The sequence below is a fragment of the Haliotis cracherodii genome, unplaced genomic scaffold (genome assembly GCF_022045235.1).
Source record: "Haliotis cracherodii isolate W230 unplaced genomic scaffold, xgHalCrac1.p SCAF_16, whole genome shotgun sequence".
Classification (NCBI taxonomy): domain Eukaryota; kingdom Metazoa; phylum Mollusca; class Gastropoda; order Lepetellida; family Haliotidae; genus Haliotis; species Haliotis cracherodii.
In genome coordinates, this window is record NW_027266271.1 from 22,028,188 (window position 1) to 22,044,627 (window position 16,440).

General features: G+C 40.0%; 1 protein-coding gene across 10 annotated transcripts in view; it reads right to left on the reverse strand.

Moving 5' to 3' along the window:
- LOC139463935 (neurabin-1-like) overlaps positions 1-16,440 on the reverse strand; it is a 118,530-nt gene that overhangs the window by 24,524 nt on the left and 77,566 nt on the right. For all 10 annotated transcript variants that reach the window (XM_071245385.1, XM_071245386.1, XM_071245387.1 and 7 more), the window contains 8 exons: positions 10,963-11,069; positions 8,370-8,512; positions 7,149-7,281; positions 6,161-6,281; positions 2,486-2,590; positions 1,933-2,194; positions 876-1,106; positions 345-398 (listed from right to left, as the gene is read on the reverse strand). In XM_071245385.1, the coding sequence (XP_071101486.1) occupies positions 345-398; positions 876-1,106; positions 1,933-2,194; positions 2,486-2,590; positions 6,161-6,281; positions 7,149-7,281; positions 8,370-8,512; positions 10,963-11,069 (1,156 nt within the window). The remainder of the gene's footprint in view (positions 1-344; positions 399-875; positions 1,107-1,932; positions 2,195-2,485; positions 2,591-6,160; positions 6,282-7,148; positions 7,282-8,369; positions 8,513-10,962; positions 11,070-16,440) is intronic.

Here is a 16,440-nt window from a genome sequence, read left to right on the forward strand (position 1 = left end):
CACAATCCTGTATTTTGTGCTGTCAACACACTGCAAATATTATTTAGATTTTTCAACACTGTCAGCTGATTCTAATAAGTTGTGTGGAAAATAGTTTTCCTTCACCCAGTCCCGAAACCCGGCACTCAAGTTGAGAAATATACACAGTGATAATACCATGTATCCATGATTTGAAAATCTATCAGTTAATTCACATATTAAGTTAGAGGACTGATGGTTGTTCCAGTGAACTGTTAAAATAAAATCCTTTCACAACAGTTGGTTGACAACAAATTTGTATGACATCAAGTGTGTTCAGGAATGTTCAATACAACAGACAAGTTGATGTCAAGAGAAACTCTTACCTTTGCCCTCAATTTGGCCAACTCTGCATCAGCAACAGCATTCTTGTAATGAGACTGAAAATGAAATATGACCATTTAGTGGAGATATCGTCATATCAAGATATGTTCCGAGTTTGTTTGTTACTAGTTTAATTCTGCACTCAGCAAGATTCCAGCTATGTGACCGCAGGATGTAAATAATCAAAACTAGACCAACAAACCAGCGATTGAAATAATGAGCAATGATCCACGCTGTTGGCGTACAATGACACGCTATCAAGGTATCCACCAAGTCACCACGCCTGACCAGCCAACCATTATGTCGCCTCGAACAACAAGGGTAGGTAGCGTGGGACTTATCTTTAACCGGAATCCTCATGAAGAAGTTGCCTTAGTACACTGAATTCCATGAATATCATGGCAGAAATACCTCAATGCCAGTAGTGTGGAACTTTAATATTCTGTGGTTAAATTTAATAATGGTATACATTCTTAAGAAAGTATATTTCTTCCAATTCCTTAGTTAAAACTTTGCTAAATCGAGTTTCTTACCTCCTTTAACTTAATAAACAGTGCGTCTATCTTCATTTCCGGCGACATGGAGTCACTACTGCTGTCGGGAAGCTCAAACACCTCCACAGTCGGCTTCTCCAAGTCGTCCTCGGGGGAACTCATGTCACTGTCCATCCCAGATGGCATAGACATTGGAGTTGCCTCCCCTGCAGCAGGTGCCCCCTCTACCATGTCTAATGATGTAGCCTTTTCCTGGTCCTCAACGATGCCCTAAACACAAATGGAAAATCTTTTACTTGTCACATTGATTGATTGATTGATTGATTGATTGAAGCAGCATTTTACGTTAGTTTAATGCAGAAAGAAAGCTGAAGGTGATACAGGTCTCAGACACTTGCCACTTTGGGCATGAAATAACTTGTCTATATATATAAATGTATCCACACATATATTTTTTCTTATGTTGAGAGCTTTTTATAAAATATTAAGTTTTTAGTTTTGACAAACTAAACACAAATCACAAATTCCTAAATTTCATATATTTGTCAAGGACAAAAGGACGAGTGCCAATTTCTACAACTGCTTTACATCTAAACAATGATGCAAATAACAACGTAGATTCTTTTGGGAACAAGAAAATTAAAAGAATTATGTGAACTAGCAAATTTTCTTGAGAAGTAGTTACGTTAAACAAAAGATTGGCTTTCCAGAAGTTGTTAACCATAAAGTTGAATGTTTTTCTTTTCTTTAAATCCAACCAATCATGCAGGTAACAGCTGAGATTTTATTAAAGAAAATTTATATGAAGTAGCACATTTTCAGTTGAGAAGTAGTTCCAATAAACAAGAGAGTAAATACAGGAAGAAATCTTTTCGATATTCAAATGTGCTGCTTCTATCGCAGTGTAAGTGAGTGTACAATATGAGTATTGGAAACAAGTTCAGCGTGACCAAGTGTTCTAACCACTTCAACCTATTCACAAACTATCAACGGATTTCAAGGATTTTCCTGGATAGAATGTGAGCAACTCAACTCAGTTTAGTTTATAAGTAGAGGATGACAATTGTGTAAATCACAACTTCCTGTCAATTCCCACCTTTTCCGACTCCGACATGTGACTTTGCTGGGGCTCCATCTGATCGTGATCCTTGAGTTCGTGTTCCAGGACCTCATCTCTTGGCACCAGCTCCTCCTTTAGCCGCATCCTCTCCTCCTCCTTCCGTATGCGTTCCTCGTTCGCCCGGCGTTCCAGTTCCTGCCTCCGTAGATCCTCCCGCCGCTTGTCCTGCTCCAGCGACTGCTGAATCAACCTGGCGACCTCACTCTTGCTCGGGTCCTTCTCTCGGCCAATCAGAAACCTGGCAAAAGAAAGATAAAAAATGACAAAACCAAAAATTAAAGTCTGAGTTGGACAATGAATATCTACAATAGAACCATTTCCTGTACACTAATGCTACCAGACCAGTGAAAAGTGACTTGTACTTTGCTCCCCAGTGAACAAAACACCCACCAACATTCTGGACTTAATTCTGACAAGCTAGATTTAGCTCACCTAGTCTATTGTTGATTACACAATTACTCCTTGCACACATAACAAAGAGATTCTAGGTCCAACTAGTTGAAATATCTGTGTTTGCTGCAGCACTTACTTGACAGTCCCTTGAGTATTGCGGAGAACATTAGCAGCGTAGGCCTGGGTGACTCCCACTAGGCTCTTGCCATCAACCTCGATGATTTGATCATTCACTTGTATTCTGAAAATCAAATGCATATGCTAAAACAAAACATTTTGGGGAAAAAATTGAATTTCTGCCTCCAGCTACCTCCATCATCCATATTCTGTTGCTCGGAGCTAATGTTAACTGAACATTCAGGTTGCCTTGTATCAAAGGTCATCATCAACACTGAATAAACAAATCAGAAAATATAATCTTGCATGTATAACAAGTGCAGATTGTATATCAGTGAAATGCTGTGTAAATGTTGTCAGAGCAAACAGTTGATGCAGATATTAGGGTCCCCTCCCCCATTAGCACAGATTGATGCAGATATTAGGGTCCCCTCCCCCATTAGCACAGATTGATGCAGATATTAGGGTCCTCCCCCCTCAGCACAGATTGATGCAGATATTAGGGTCCCCTCCCCCATTAGTACAGATTGATGCAGATATTAGGGTCCCCCCCCCTCAGCACAGATTGATGCAGATATTAGGGTCCCCCCCCCCCCCCCTCAGCACAGATCGATGCAGATATTAGGCCCCCCCCGCCCCAGCACAGATTGATGCAGATATTAGGGCGCCTTCCCCGATGCAGATCTCTGGGACCGCTGCCCCCCCTCTGTTACCCTACCCCTCACCACTAAGTATCTCCCCCCGCGCCCACACTATCTCTCCCCCCCCCCCCCCCCCCCCCTCTCTACCCCTCCACCCATCACCCCTCTCTACCTCCCCATCCTGAACTTCATGGATCCGTCCGTGTTGCAGATCACTGATTATAACTTCCTCATTACATTTCCTGATGTTAATAAGGTTATCTTTGCAACAACAGATAATACAGCTACACAAAACTCCATTGCTCCATAGCCTCAATAAATATGAGTGGCACTCAAAAACAATTGAAACCCCCTCTATTTTATGACTGCCGATAGATAACACACAAAGTAAAGCCATCTTATCATGAAGTGTCAAGACAATGACGACATGATGGTAACCACCATCTACATATGTAGTAAAACAAGGATTAGAAAAAACGGGAAGTTTGAGGACCATCAAAAATATAGTGAAACTGCATCGTCTGAAACCTGTTGATATCTGGAATCCTCAGGACAATTGTTACTTGGAATTCTAACCTGTGTACAAACTATATTACTTCTCTGTTCAGGGTACTCTCCCTTGTTTACAGTTGTTACAATGGATCTGCCCCAGCCTATTTACTGGAGTAAAAGTTACAATCAAGTTAGGAATCTGCATGCCATGGATAAACTAATTATATCTGTTCCAAGTGTCAATGTCAGGACCACCTATCAGATGATATCACATGGGGAGATTCTGGGTAAGAATATTGGTCCCTAGCAATGTTGGTCATAACAGGCAATTGGGTGGTCAGAATCGATGCATGTCATTGAGTATTGAGTTGAAATTTATTTCCCCAAAAATCATTCTTGAAATAAATAACAGTACCCCCCAAAAAATGTTTCAAAAAACACATTTTCATTCAAACAGTCTATTTTTAATCATTCTTGTACAATCAAAGTAGGCTGGCCTAAACACCAATATAGTATTCTGGTCATGGCAATATCAATACTGGAATTGTCTGGATTTTCCACTCATTTGGTGATCACATTACAAAGGGGATTCTAAGGGACAAAATGGCTACTCATCACTCAGTATATCATGGTGGCATCTCGATATGTACACAAAGTCTACATCCCCTGGATAAAAGCTCAATACGGACAAGGAATGGGAGTCATTTGGTGAGCAGACGGGTTGCAATGTCAGGTTTTCCAGGGTCTGCTCAAGAAAGGAGGCCATTTTGTAACAATACCGTGTCGTCTGTCATGTGATCAACATGCAGAATCATGGGAGTTCTCGTGGAGATCTTTTCTTAAAATACATGTGAAATTTCACATTCTATTTGCTTTATTTAAATAGACCTGGAAATTCTTCTGAAACAGGGAATAGAATACAGAATTCTAGTTTGAGAATAAATCACTCATGTCTTTCCATGAACATGTACTTCCCCATGTAGAATACATGAGAAACCAAATAGTTTTATTATCCCTTGGAGAGGTGAAATGTGAACCATGATCAAATAATTTCATGGTCAATTACGGTTTCAGGCAACCAGCTTTCAAAGCGTCTAATCCAAGCCATTACAATGCAGTTCTGCTGTAATGAGGTTAAGTGGAATATGTGACAGGAATGCTGGTCAGCTGGTCATGGTTCACTCAGGCCAGTGTTTCAACACGAATTCCAACTGAACCCATTCCGTTTGTCTGTCTCCCAGACCCTAGTGAGTGAGTGAGTGAATAAGGTTTTACGCCGCTTTTCGCAATATTCCAGCAATATCACAGCGAGGGACACCAGAAATGGGCTTCACACATTGTACCCATGTCGGTAATCGAACCCGGGTCTTCGGTGTGACGAGCGAACGCTTTAACCACTAGGCTCCCCGACCCGCACCTAGAGAATATTTTCATAAATACAACTCAAGTCTAGAAAGATTTGGCAAGTCTAGACTGCCTCGGCTCTAATGAAATTAAGCATTGTTCTGGGCTCCATTTTGATTTGATTTTGAGTTTGTAGATATATATTATTAAAGAAGGTATAACTTTTTTTCTAAGACTAAATGTAAGTCTAATCTTACAGTGCTTTTTGACGATTCAGACAAATATAAATTAATACTTTGGAGTTTGTGGTGATGATATTAATACCCTTTTAGGTCGTTTTGTGTTTTGAGTAATAAATCTGACAATTAACTTCCTGGTTTTGTACATATACATATTTTTGTGAAAAACTACACAACTTATTTCTTGAATAAAGACAGACTAGCTGAAGAACATAACTTTAACAGTTGTATCCAATTTGCAATATAAATTTCGTAATTTGTGATTTATATAATGTTTCTGTATACAATAAATCTGTTTCCACAACAAGTTTCTCCCTGTTGTCTACTGTCAGCTACAAAAGCTCATTCCATAATAATTTCAATGATGTTCATTATATACTAAACAATAAAAGTTAGGGGGGGGGGGGATATTTTTTCAAAATTGTGTTCTCAGTCTTCACCACAAATAAATATCCCCCAAAATATTCAAGATCCCTAACTTTCTATTTCAGTATATATCCAGTGATTGATATTATGAGCAAATTCCCATGCTGTCAACAAAGTCACCGAGCCTGACCACCATTCTGTAACACTGCATAGGTTGCTGGGCACCTATTCTAACCACAGGGTCGGTTTGTTTGTTGTTTTACGCCACACTTAGCAATATTCCAGCTATATGACAGCGGTCTGTTAATAATCAAGTCTGGACCAGAAAATCCAGTGATTGACATCATGTGCATCGATCCACGCAATTGGGATCAATGACATGCATCAACCAAATCAGTGACCTTGACCACCCGATCCCGTTAGTCGCCTCTTACGACAAGCATAGTCGCCTTTTACGGCAAGCATGGGTTGATGAAGACCTATTCTACCCCCGATCTTCTAACTACAGGGGAATCCCAAGGAAAAGAAAGGCAGAGCCAACAATACAATTTCCAGGAGCCATATGCCACAGCAGCCTCACAACAGACACTGGTGCCAGGCACCATAACCAACCTGGAGTCTCTCTGAGCGGCGCCACCTTCAGTCAGTGTCTTGATGAAGATGCCAAGTTTCTCCAGACCAGCATCGGCGCCAACACCCATACCGATAATACTGAGACCAAGTCCCTCCGAACCTGAACACAGGGATAATATTCAGTTATATCATTAATGTGTAATAAAAGATGTTTTGAACAGGTTCCATAGAGCTTCCTACTTTCTCATATCACAGCTCTCAGCTCTCGTATTCGATTTTCTAACCATTACCAAGATTATATGCTGCAGATAAGGAGTCGTAAGATAAGGGTTGTTTAAGAAAGTGGTGTCGGTGAGCTACCAGGATGCCATTAACAATACCTCAAAAATATACTACTGATAATTTTATACACCATAAGGGATGACAGTGGGGCATTTGAACTTACCACTAGGTAGTGGTGTCATTGATTGGAAAGTTTTGTATCGATACTGGACTCAAACGTATCACAATATATCAACAAATCGATCAATAACAAAACTAGTTATTCTCTATGTGTATAGATAAAAACAAAATCCATTTAGACCTGCAATTAATCAACTTAATGCTAAATATGAGTGAGTGAGTTAAAATTTAACATCGCATCAGCATTATTTCAGCCATATAGCAACAAACCAGTCGAAATATAGACAAGCAGGTCATGAATACAAGCTAAATATGAACTTGGCTGATCCATTACATGTGTAAAATGGATTTCCTGCCTTCGTATAGTCCATCTAAACCATAGGTATTTTAACCAATGTTAATATTACTGTGGCAGTGAATTATTGATTCAATCTCGATATACAACAATTTGTACTGATACAGTATCAACATTCAAAGCCGGAAAGAATAGAGGCCTTCAATGTTTACACTTTGGTTAAACCCACGAGCGCAAGTATGGTGCTAACACTATCATCAATTCTAGATTGTGGAATACATATGTTTCTGTTGCATTTAGAAAACACCACAAAATCAAGGCAGGTATTACCTTTCTGAAGTTCCACGGGGAAGACATCCATCTTCTCTACCCTCTTCTCCAGTTCATACTCCGCTGACGCTGCCACTGGGTCCACGTCTTCATTGCGGCGGTCGTAGTCGTCCGTGGAGTATGTGAAGAAAACCTGCGACCATCAAGTTCATGGGTCAAATCTGCTAGTCTCATTCACAGATGCTGTAAGATTTTCAGCTTCACAGGTGATCTGAAGTATCTATGAGTCTGTGGGGAGATAGTATCTCAACAACTTCCCATGGAACAGTAATACCGACCCACAACTAATTCGAGTAATTCTTCCCCCTAGGATGATCTGGACGAAGATATAGTCTATTAAATCTTTATTATTTTGCCCATATCTGCCATCAAGACAGTTTGTGGTGCAGGAATAAGGATGATCATCTGGGTAGTGTTTGAGGTCACTGTGTGTAGGATCAAAATCCTACATACGCTATGCAAAGTGTTGATAGCTTAAAACAACCAAGACCAGAGAAGTTTATTTCTTCTTTTACTGATTTGTTTAGATCATTTTGCCAAAAGATAATTAAAAGAAATGTCAGGATAGATTTGTCATTAATTTCCAAACATATCCCCTCAGTCTGACTACAAATACACCATTTTTTCAAACTGTGGGGATAGCAACCATGGCCAGACCAAGTTTATTTCTTATTTTACATATCTGTCTTGATCATTTTGCCAAAAGATAATCAAAAGAAATGTCAAGATAGATTTGACATTAATTTCCAAAATTTAAAAAACTCATGAAAGAAAAGTGTTTAAAACATTTATATTTTCGACCCCTCTGTAGAACAAGGCAAAAAATAGGTCTAGCTAAATTACTCACAAATAAAAAAATTTATTCATGAAAATATTTCTCAATAATCTTATGAGGTCCAAATGCTCCGAAAACTTAACTCAATGTTCAAGTAAATTTCACAATATTTTGATGAAGAATCGTGTAGTAAGCATGACATACATCCTTGATAATCACCAGGGTGAAACTCTGTTAGTCTGCAACATGTTACCCTGAAAACCCCTTCTTCTGTAGGATTAATGATGGGCAAACTTACATGTATACAAAGTGATTCTGTAATCATAAATCGTCAATCCATAAATTTATCAATCCTGATGAATCTCGTGAGAATGCTACCATCTGGTTTAACACATGGTTACACTGTTCATAAAACCCACAACTCGAAATGAAACCATTTCACTCACCCTGATGGGATCCCGGCTGAATTTAATTTTGGAGGCCATCTTGAAATCAACTTCATCTTCACTGCTGTCTTCGTCTGTGCTAGACAGCCCGGGCATCTCGAAGTACACAACCTCCTGCTCCCCTTCATCTGTGTAAGCCTCCCCTGCAGCAACATACAGTGAGTGAGTGAGTGAATCAGCACCACTTTCAACAGCATTTCATTCATATCTCATCATGTCAACTTAATCTGGAAGGAATGTACAATAGGCTCTCGTGAGTGAGTTTCATGCCACTTTTAGCAATATTTCAGCAATATCACCATGGGGTGGGGGATGGGGGTTGGGGTGGGGTTGGGTGTGGGGGTTGGGGTGGGGGCTACCACCAGAAATGGGTTTCACACATTGTACCCATGAAGGGAATCTAACCCGGGTCTTCAGTGTGACGCACGATAGCTTTAACCACGAGGCTACCCGACTGCCCATCAGAAGGCTATAGACATTTACCACTTTGTGCCACCTGAAAGCATGAGTATGGTGCTGACATCATCATCATCATCATCACCATCACCATCACCATCACCATCACCATCACCATCACCATCATCATCAGATGGGATAATAGTTTGGTGAATCTGGGATCAGAACCCTTGACAACATGATCCTGAAGGATACAACACCGCACTGTGAATTGAGCCGCCTTAGATCACTGGGCGACAACATTGGCAGGAAAAGCTTTAATGTTTTCAACTTTCAGTTTCTGTTAAAAAAAATGAGGAGAAGAAAAGAACACCTAAACAACACAGCCAAATGAAATAAATACCAGCAAGTATTGTTATGACTAGGTTCTCCAAAATGCAAATATAAACGGAAGATATACACTACGTTTCTCCATGGTGTAGTGTATACAAGACCATATGTATATAGTACTACAGGGCCATGTATATGCTGTTTCTCCATGGTGTAGTGTATACAAGACCGTATGTATATAGTACTACAGGGCCATGTATATGCTGTTTCTCCATGGTGTAGTGTATACAAGACCGTATGTATATAGTACTACAGGGTCATGTATAAGATGTTTCTCCATGGTGTAGTGTATACAAGACCATATGTATATAGTACTACAGGGTCATGTATAAGATGTTTCTCCATGGTCATGTATAAGATGTTTTTCCATGGTGTGGTGTATACAAGACCATATGTATACAGTACTACAGGGCCATGTATAAGATGTTTCTCCATGGTGTAGTGTATACAAGACCATATGTATATAGTACTACAGGGTCATGTATATGCTGTTTCTCCATGGTGTGGTGTATACAAGTCCATATGTATATAGTACTACAGGGTCATGTATATGCTGTTTCTCCATGGTGTGGTGTATACAAGTCCATATGTATATAGTACTACAGGGCCATGTATAAGATGTTTCTCTATGGTGTAGTGTATACAAGACCATATGTATATAGTACTACAGGGTCATGTATATGCTGTTTCTCCATGGTGTGGTGTATACAACACTGTATGTATATAGTACTACAGGGCCATGTATAAGATGTTTCTCTATGGTGTAGTGTATACAAGACCGTATGTATATAGTACTACAGGGCCATGTATATGCTGTTTCTCCATGGTGTAGTGTATACAAGACCATATGTATATAGTACTACAGGGCCATGTATATGCTGTTTCTCCATGGTGTGGTGTATACAACACTGTATGATCAGTACTTCAGAGTCATGTATAAGATGTTTCTCTATGGTGTAGTGTATACAAGACCATATGTATATAGTACTACAGGGTCAGGTATATGCTACGTTTCTCCACGATGAAGTGTATAGAAGACCCTGATCAGTGAGTGAGTGAGTGAGTGAGTGAGTGAGTGAGTGAGTGAGTGAGTGAGTGAGTGAATTTGGTTCATCAACGCTTTGAACAGTATTTCAGATATTTCACGGATTGATGTGTGAGGAAAGCCCAAAGTGATGCAGGTCTTCGACTGTTTCATCCTTGGTGAAACCCACAAACATGGGTATGGTGCTGACAAACCTAGAAACATCAACAGGGCGAATCTGGGATTCAAACCTACGATCAAAGGTTGGCCCTGATACCTATCTCCAGGACGTTTTTGCCACATTGGTGATGGTGAGGTACTGGCCTAGAGACCTATCTCCGGGGCCACTCTATGCCACATTGGTGATGGTGAGGTACTGGCCTAGAGACCTATCTCCGGGGCCACTCTATGCCACATTGGTGATGGTGAGGTACTGGCCTAGAGACCTATCTCCGGGGCCACTCTATGCCACATTGGTGATGGTGAGGTAATGGCCACGAGACCTATCTCCGGGGCCGCTCTTTGCCACATAGGTGATGGTGAGGTACTGGCCTAGAGACCTATCTCCGGGCCACTCTTGCAACATTGGTGATGGTGAGGTAATGGCCACGAGACCTATCTCCGGGGCCGCTCTTTGCCACATCGGTGATGGTGAGGTACTGGCCTAGAGACCTATCTCCGGGCCACTCTCGCAACGTTGGTGATGGTGAGGTATGGGCCTAGAGACCTATCTACTTCCAAGAGTTTAGTAATATAAATAGAAAGACGGTCACACTTAATCACCTTCTGAGCCGACATCGATGACGTTGCTGTCCGGGTCCTCATGCCCATCCCCTTGTTCCCTCTTCAGAAGCAGGCTGTCCGCATCTTCTAGAATATTGTGCTCTGAGCTGCAAAACAAACACACTGGTCAGACAATACATTCATAAGTTTTTCAGTGATGATTTCAGTGATGAATCAGCGTGGTTCATGCTGAAAAACAATATCCATATCTCATGCAACCAGCACCTCTGATTTCATACAAATAAAATGAAAACATAAATATAAAATAGAACTAATATGCAAATGAAACTAAATACCATAAGAAAAATATTTATTTTCAATTTACTTAAAGTAATTACAAATAAACAATTCTGTCGATAATTTCAACTCTGAAACACCTACTAAAACACACTGCCTCAGTGTGTGGTAGGGGCGTGAAGCCCAGCAACCAAAGCATGCAGGTCCCAGGTCGTGATTATAAGACCTGAAGCAGGTCTTCAACACAGCAAGCCAAGTGCTTGATACAACATGTCAGATTCACTGATAACTTCCTCCCAAAATTAATGGCTGCCACGCATGATGCCTCCTCATCACACTAACATGGAGCAGAACAGTTCACCATGGTGTGTAGTTTGATGAGTCAGGATAGGCTCAAGTCATTACACTGCCAGGGATGCTACGCTCATTGATAAAGCCGGAATCCCTAAATAATCTTGTCCCATCTGCATGTCTGTTGTAATCAGGATGTTTGGCGGAAGGACCTTGCTAGATTACAACCATATTTGATTCCATATCAGGATCATAGTACTGGTTAGTAAATCAACATGACACCGATCGAGTTAGTAAAATGTCACATTATATTGACAACATCACAGCAATAAAGTGACGGAAACCATGATTCATAGTGCTAGAAACTAACTGTTTTAGCCCACTAGTCCAGATAAGGATAACAACAAAACCCTTTAAAATGGCAAATTTCTACAAGTCCTTATGATGCCTTTACTATTGGGCAGTTTGGCAAGGACTACAGGACTCTGTCAGTGCCAGTGTTGTTACAGAATATTAGAACATTCATTTAAAACTTATAATACAAAATGTTCTATTTGTATGTTACACTTTGCAATAGAATCCTGTCCTGGTACCTCCAGCTAGTAAGGATGCAAGGGCATTGATGTCAAATCATGGCAATCCTGAACAAAGATATTTTAAAAAAAGAAGTAATGAAAAGATATTATATATTCATAAAAGTGTCATGTTTTAAGTTTTCACGATCCAGGAATTTCCAATTTAGTGACCCTACCACAGAATTGTTCCAATTTTAATATCCAAAGCATTTGATTAAAAATCTGCCTGCTCCATTGCGTGTTGGTGAAACTGGTGCATTACCCCTGATATTTGCCATGCTTCCATAGTGAGTGAGTGAGTGAGTGAGTGAGTGAGTAAAGGAGCGAGCGAGCAGCAACATTAGCAATATTCCAGCAATATCACAGTAGGGGTTACCAAAATGGAACAAGCTCATAATCCCCTTTCTAGTATCCTGTTGCTATCCTGTTGCAGTTGTACCCCAATAGGATGTTAATACATAAATTCTTATCCAGTTCCTGCATAGAATTAATAGAATTAAATACATTAGGAGTAACTTCCAAGGATCCCAGAACGCGTTTTATTTATCCTAAGTATCTTTTCCCCCTCCAACTACAAACAATTGAAAAATACTAAGTCTTTAAAACAGGCCTATTCACTTCACCGCTGGTGTTTTGTTACAAGTGACACACGCTCCTCAAGTTCCATGTCTAAGATTTGAGTGTGTCTGTATTAGCCCCTGCTGCCGCCGCCGCCGCCACCGCTGCTGCTGCTGCTGCTGCTGGTATATTGGCATCTGTGGCACCATGTGCAGGCCATGCGTACATGCCACAGTGTATACTGCATCAAGCGGCTTCATTCATACCAGTCTGGTCGGAGCTATCCAGACACAACACCACTGAAACATACCTATCAGACTTACCCAAGTCTCTATGGAAATTATTTTAAGTTTAAATTCACAATTCTTAATTCCTAGACTATAAAAATAATAAGAACAAGTTGTCCCTAAAAGACTGGCTGTCCTGTTGGCATATCTAGACTTTCCTAGGATAGAAGTATATATCCATCCGTGGATATATCATGCAGTACAGCCTTGGAGTAAGGCTACATACTTATGTCTGGGATGCAATACTCTTTGTACAGTGTAGATTACTTGTAAAACATTTATGTTTACTGTGGCACATACCATATTCGACGTAATAAACGCCCCGCTCTAATAAGCGCCCATGGTGATATTTGCTAATATATTGACGAGTGAACAATCCCAATTTGCACCCCTTCCGATTGATCAATGTACACAAGACTTATTTATTCCCGTATAATACGCACTCATGTGTTATATGAACCCTTAAAACGGGCAATTAAATTCTGGAATAATATATCTGTCGTATATAAACATTTCAGGATGTCAGCATAAACCACGAAATTTATCTTTCAACTGTTTTTTTCACCAAAATAATATTCTAATAAGAGCCCCCTATTTCTAATTTTGAGAGCACCCTGGGCGCTTATTATGTCGAATATGGTACTTGTGATTACAGTGTTTGGAACAAGGAGAGGCACAGCTAATAATCTGGGTTTGAAAATAATTTTAGTCCACATAAATTATCTCAAGTGAGTTGCCAACTACCTACTACTAAAAGTGATACTGATAGCCCACAAGATAGCCTGCTTCGGTTTGGGTCATGTGAATTATTCATCTCTAGCAGCAGCTGACAAGCCAACACATGTTCTTCCGAATAATTTTTATTAAATTTTAATCTGAACACATGGAAAGTTATCAGCCAAGATTACAAGACCAATCTTACATTATCTCGACTGCGGCTTTAAACTAATGGCTGAAGTTCCAGACTGAACTGTATACATCAAACATCTTTTACTGGAATTGCAAATAACAAGAATTTAAGAATATGTGAATGTTTTAAGAAGTTATAATTTGCATGACTATCCCTAGGTCACCTGTCCCAGCCTCGCTCGACTTCCCTTGAGAGAAGCCCTACTTCTGACATCATCAATCACAAAACATGTCTACATAATTAACATACTGCACTGTTCTCATGCTGTAACACTAATCCATTTATAATGCTCAACAGATGTGGACAGTTTCATATGCAACAAACCCAATATCTGCCAAATACCATTTTCCAATACTACAATATTAAACATTTTGCACCGAAAGTCAGTGCTGCAAATTTATAGAATTCAATCTTCTTGTCCCATAAAGAAATATCAAGACATCAAACAGACATAGCTTAGAACGCACTGTGACTGATACTCTTGATCTTAATGTCCGTGTTTAATTGTAAGTCCTTACATCAAACTAAATGGGAAAATAAGTTGTGAGGACAACAGCGTTTAGCCCTCCAGGCCCTGAGTCAGCATGGAGCAATGGTTTACATCATGGTTGGTCATTTTCTGGTTTGTCTTGTGCTGGTTGATGGTGTCATGATAGAAACCATATGCAGAACATACTGGGTACAAATACTCATTCCAACTTTTAATGTTAAGTGAGGACAGCATTTAAAAAGGTACAGGAAGATTATCAAAAGGTGGAGTCCGATTTAGAAAACTTTACATAGCAAAACTCCCCTTGCCTATCATTTCACCCATCAAACACCCCTCCTCCCACCCTAACACCTTGGAATCCCCACAAGGTAATACCTGAGAGGTAATATATTTTATTTTAAAGGACCTTATTCGACGTAATAAGCGCTCCACTCTGATAAGCGCCCAAGGCGATATTTATTAATATATTGACTAGTGAACAATCCCAATTAGCACCCCTTCCAATTGATCAATGTACACAAGACTTATTCATTCATGTATGAAACACACTGGTGTGTTATATGCACCCTTAATAATGAGCAATTCAATTCTGGAAAATATATCTGTCGTGTATAACACGCACAGACTTTTCTTTTGTATCATTTGAGGCTGTCAGCATAAACCATGAAATTTATGATCATTTAACTGTTGTTTTTTTCACTAAAATTATATTCTATTAAGAGCCCCCGATTTCTAATTTTGAGAGCACCCTAGGCGCATATTACGTCGATTACAGTATTATTTCCCCCCGAAGCCTTACAACACTATCCAAGCCTGACTTATATTCTATTAAGAGCCCCCTATTTCAAATTTTGAGAGCACCCTGGGCGCTCTTACGTCGATTACAGTATTATTTTCCCCCGAAGCCTTACAACACTATCCAAGCCTGACTTATATTCTATTAAGAGCCCCCTATTTCAAATTTTGAGAGCACCCTGGGCGCTCTTACGTCGATTACAGTATTATTTTTCCCCGAAGCCTTACAACACTATCCAAGCCTGACTTATATTCTATTAAGAGCCCCCTATTTCAAATTTTTTAGAGCACCCTGGGCGCTTATTACGTCGATTACAGTATTATTTTTCCTGAAGCCTTACAACACTATCCAAGCCTGACTTACTTCCATCATGTCAGCCCCTATCTCTGGCCCGACTCCCCACTCCAATCTGGTCCCACCTCTACCCAGTGTAAGTCCCCAATCACCAGCAGGAAGCTGTGCTGCCTGTTTAAACATATCTTCAGCACCTCAGCTGCCATCAAAACACAAATAGTCGGCCAGACAAAGCCCTACTGCAGTTTCCTCTCCCTTGTTTTCTGGCTACGATTACATATCATTCTGGCACTGAGTGAAAGGTTTACGTTGGTAAACAAATCTAGTTCTGACAGGATCTGCCAAAAATTCTCCAGAACATCCCTGATCCTCCTCTTAAAGATCATTTGCTCATATAAAGTAAAACAGAAAGTTCTCTGTACTCCAATGCAATACATAACCTTTTAATAATCTGGTTTTGGGACAAGTTTTAGAAGTTGTCAAAAGAAAAGGCATTTGTAGCACATCCTTCATGGATATAACAATGAACAAAGCATGATACATAATCCGAGTCAGCAACTTATGCAGCTTTCTTTGACTGTCATCTTGCCTCAGACGATTCAAAAAAATATCTCGTAAATGCACCAAAAAGATTCTTTGGTAAAAATAAAGTTGTCAGTCATACTGCTGCTTTTGAATACATTTTCTTTTTGTTTTGCACTGCAATATTCCAGGTATAAGATGACAGTCTGTAAATAATTAGTTCTGGACCAGAGAAACAAGTGATGGATATTATGAGCAACAATCCCATTCTGTTTGGGTATGACATGATGACATGCAATCAACCACTTGAGTAACCTCATGAGTGAGTGAGTGAGTGAGTGAGTGAGTGAGTGAGTGAGTGATTCTGCTTTAGCACTGCTTGAACATTATTTCAGTTATTTCACAGAATGTCAGCTTGAGGTGTGAGGAATGCCCAAAGTAATACAGGTCTACAATGTTTATCATTTTGGCGAACCCAGAAACACAGGTATGGGGCTGAGAAAACCTTCACAACTTAC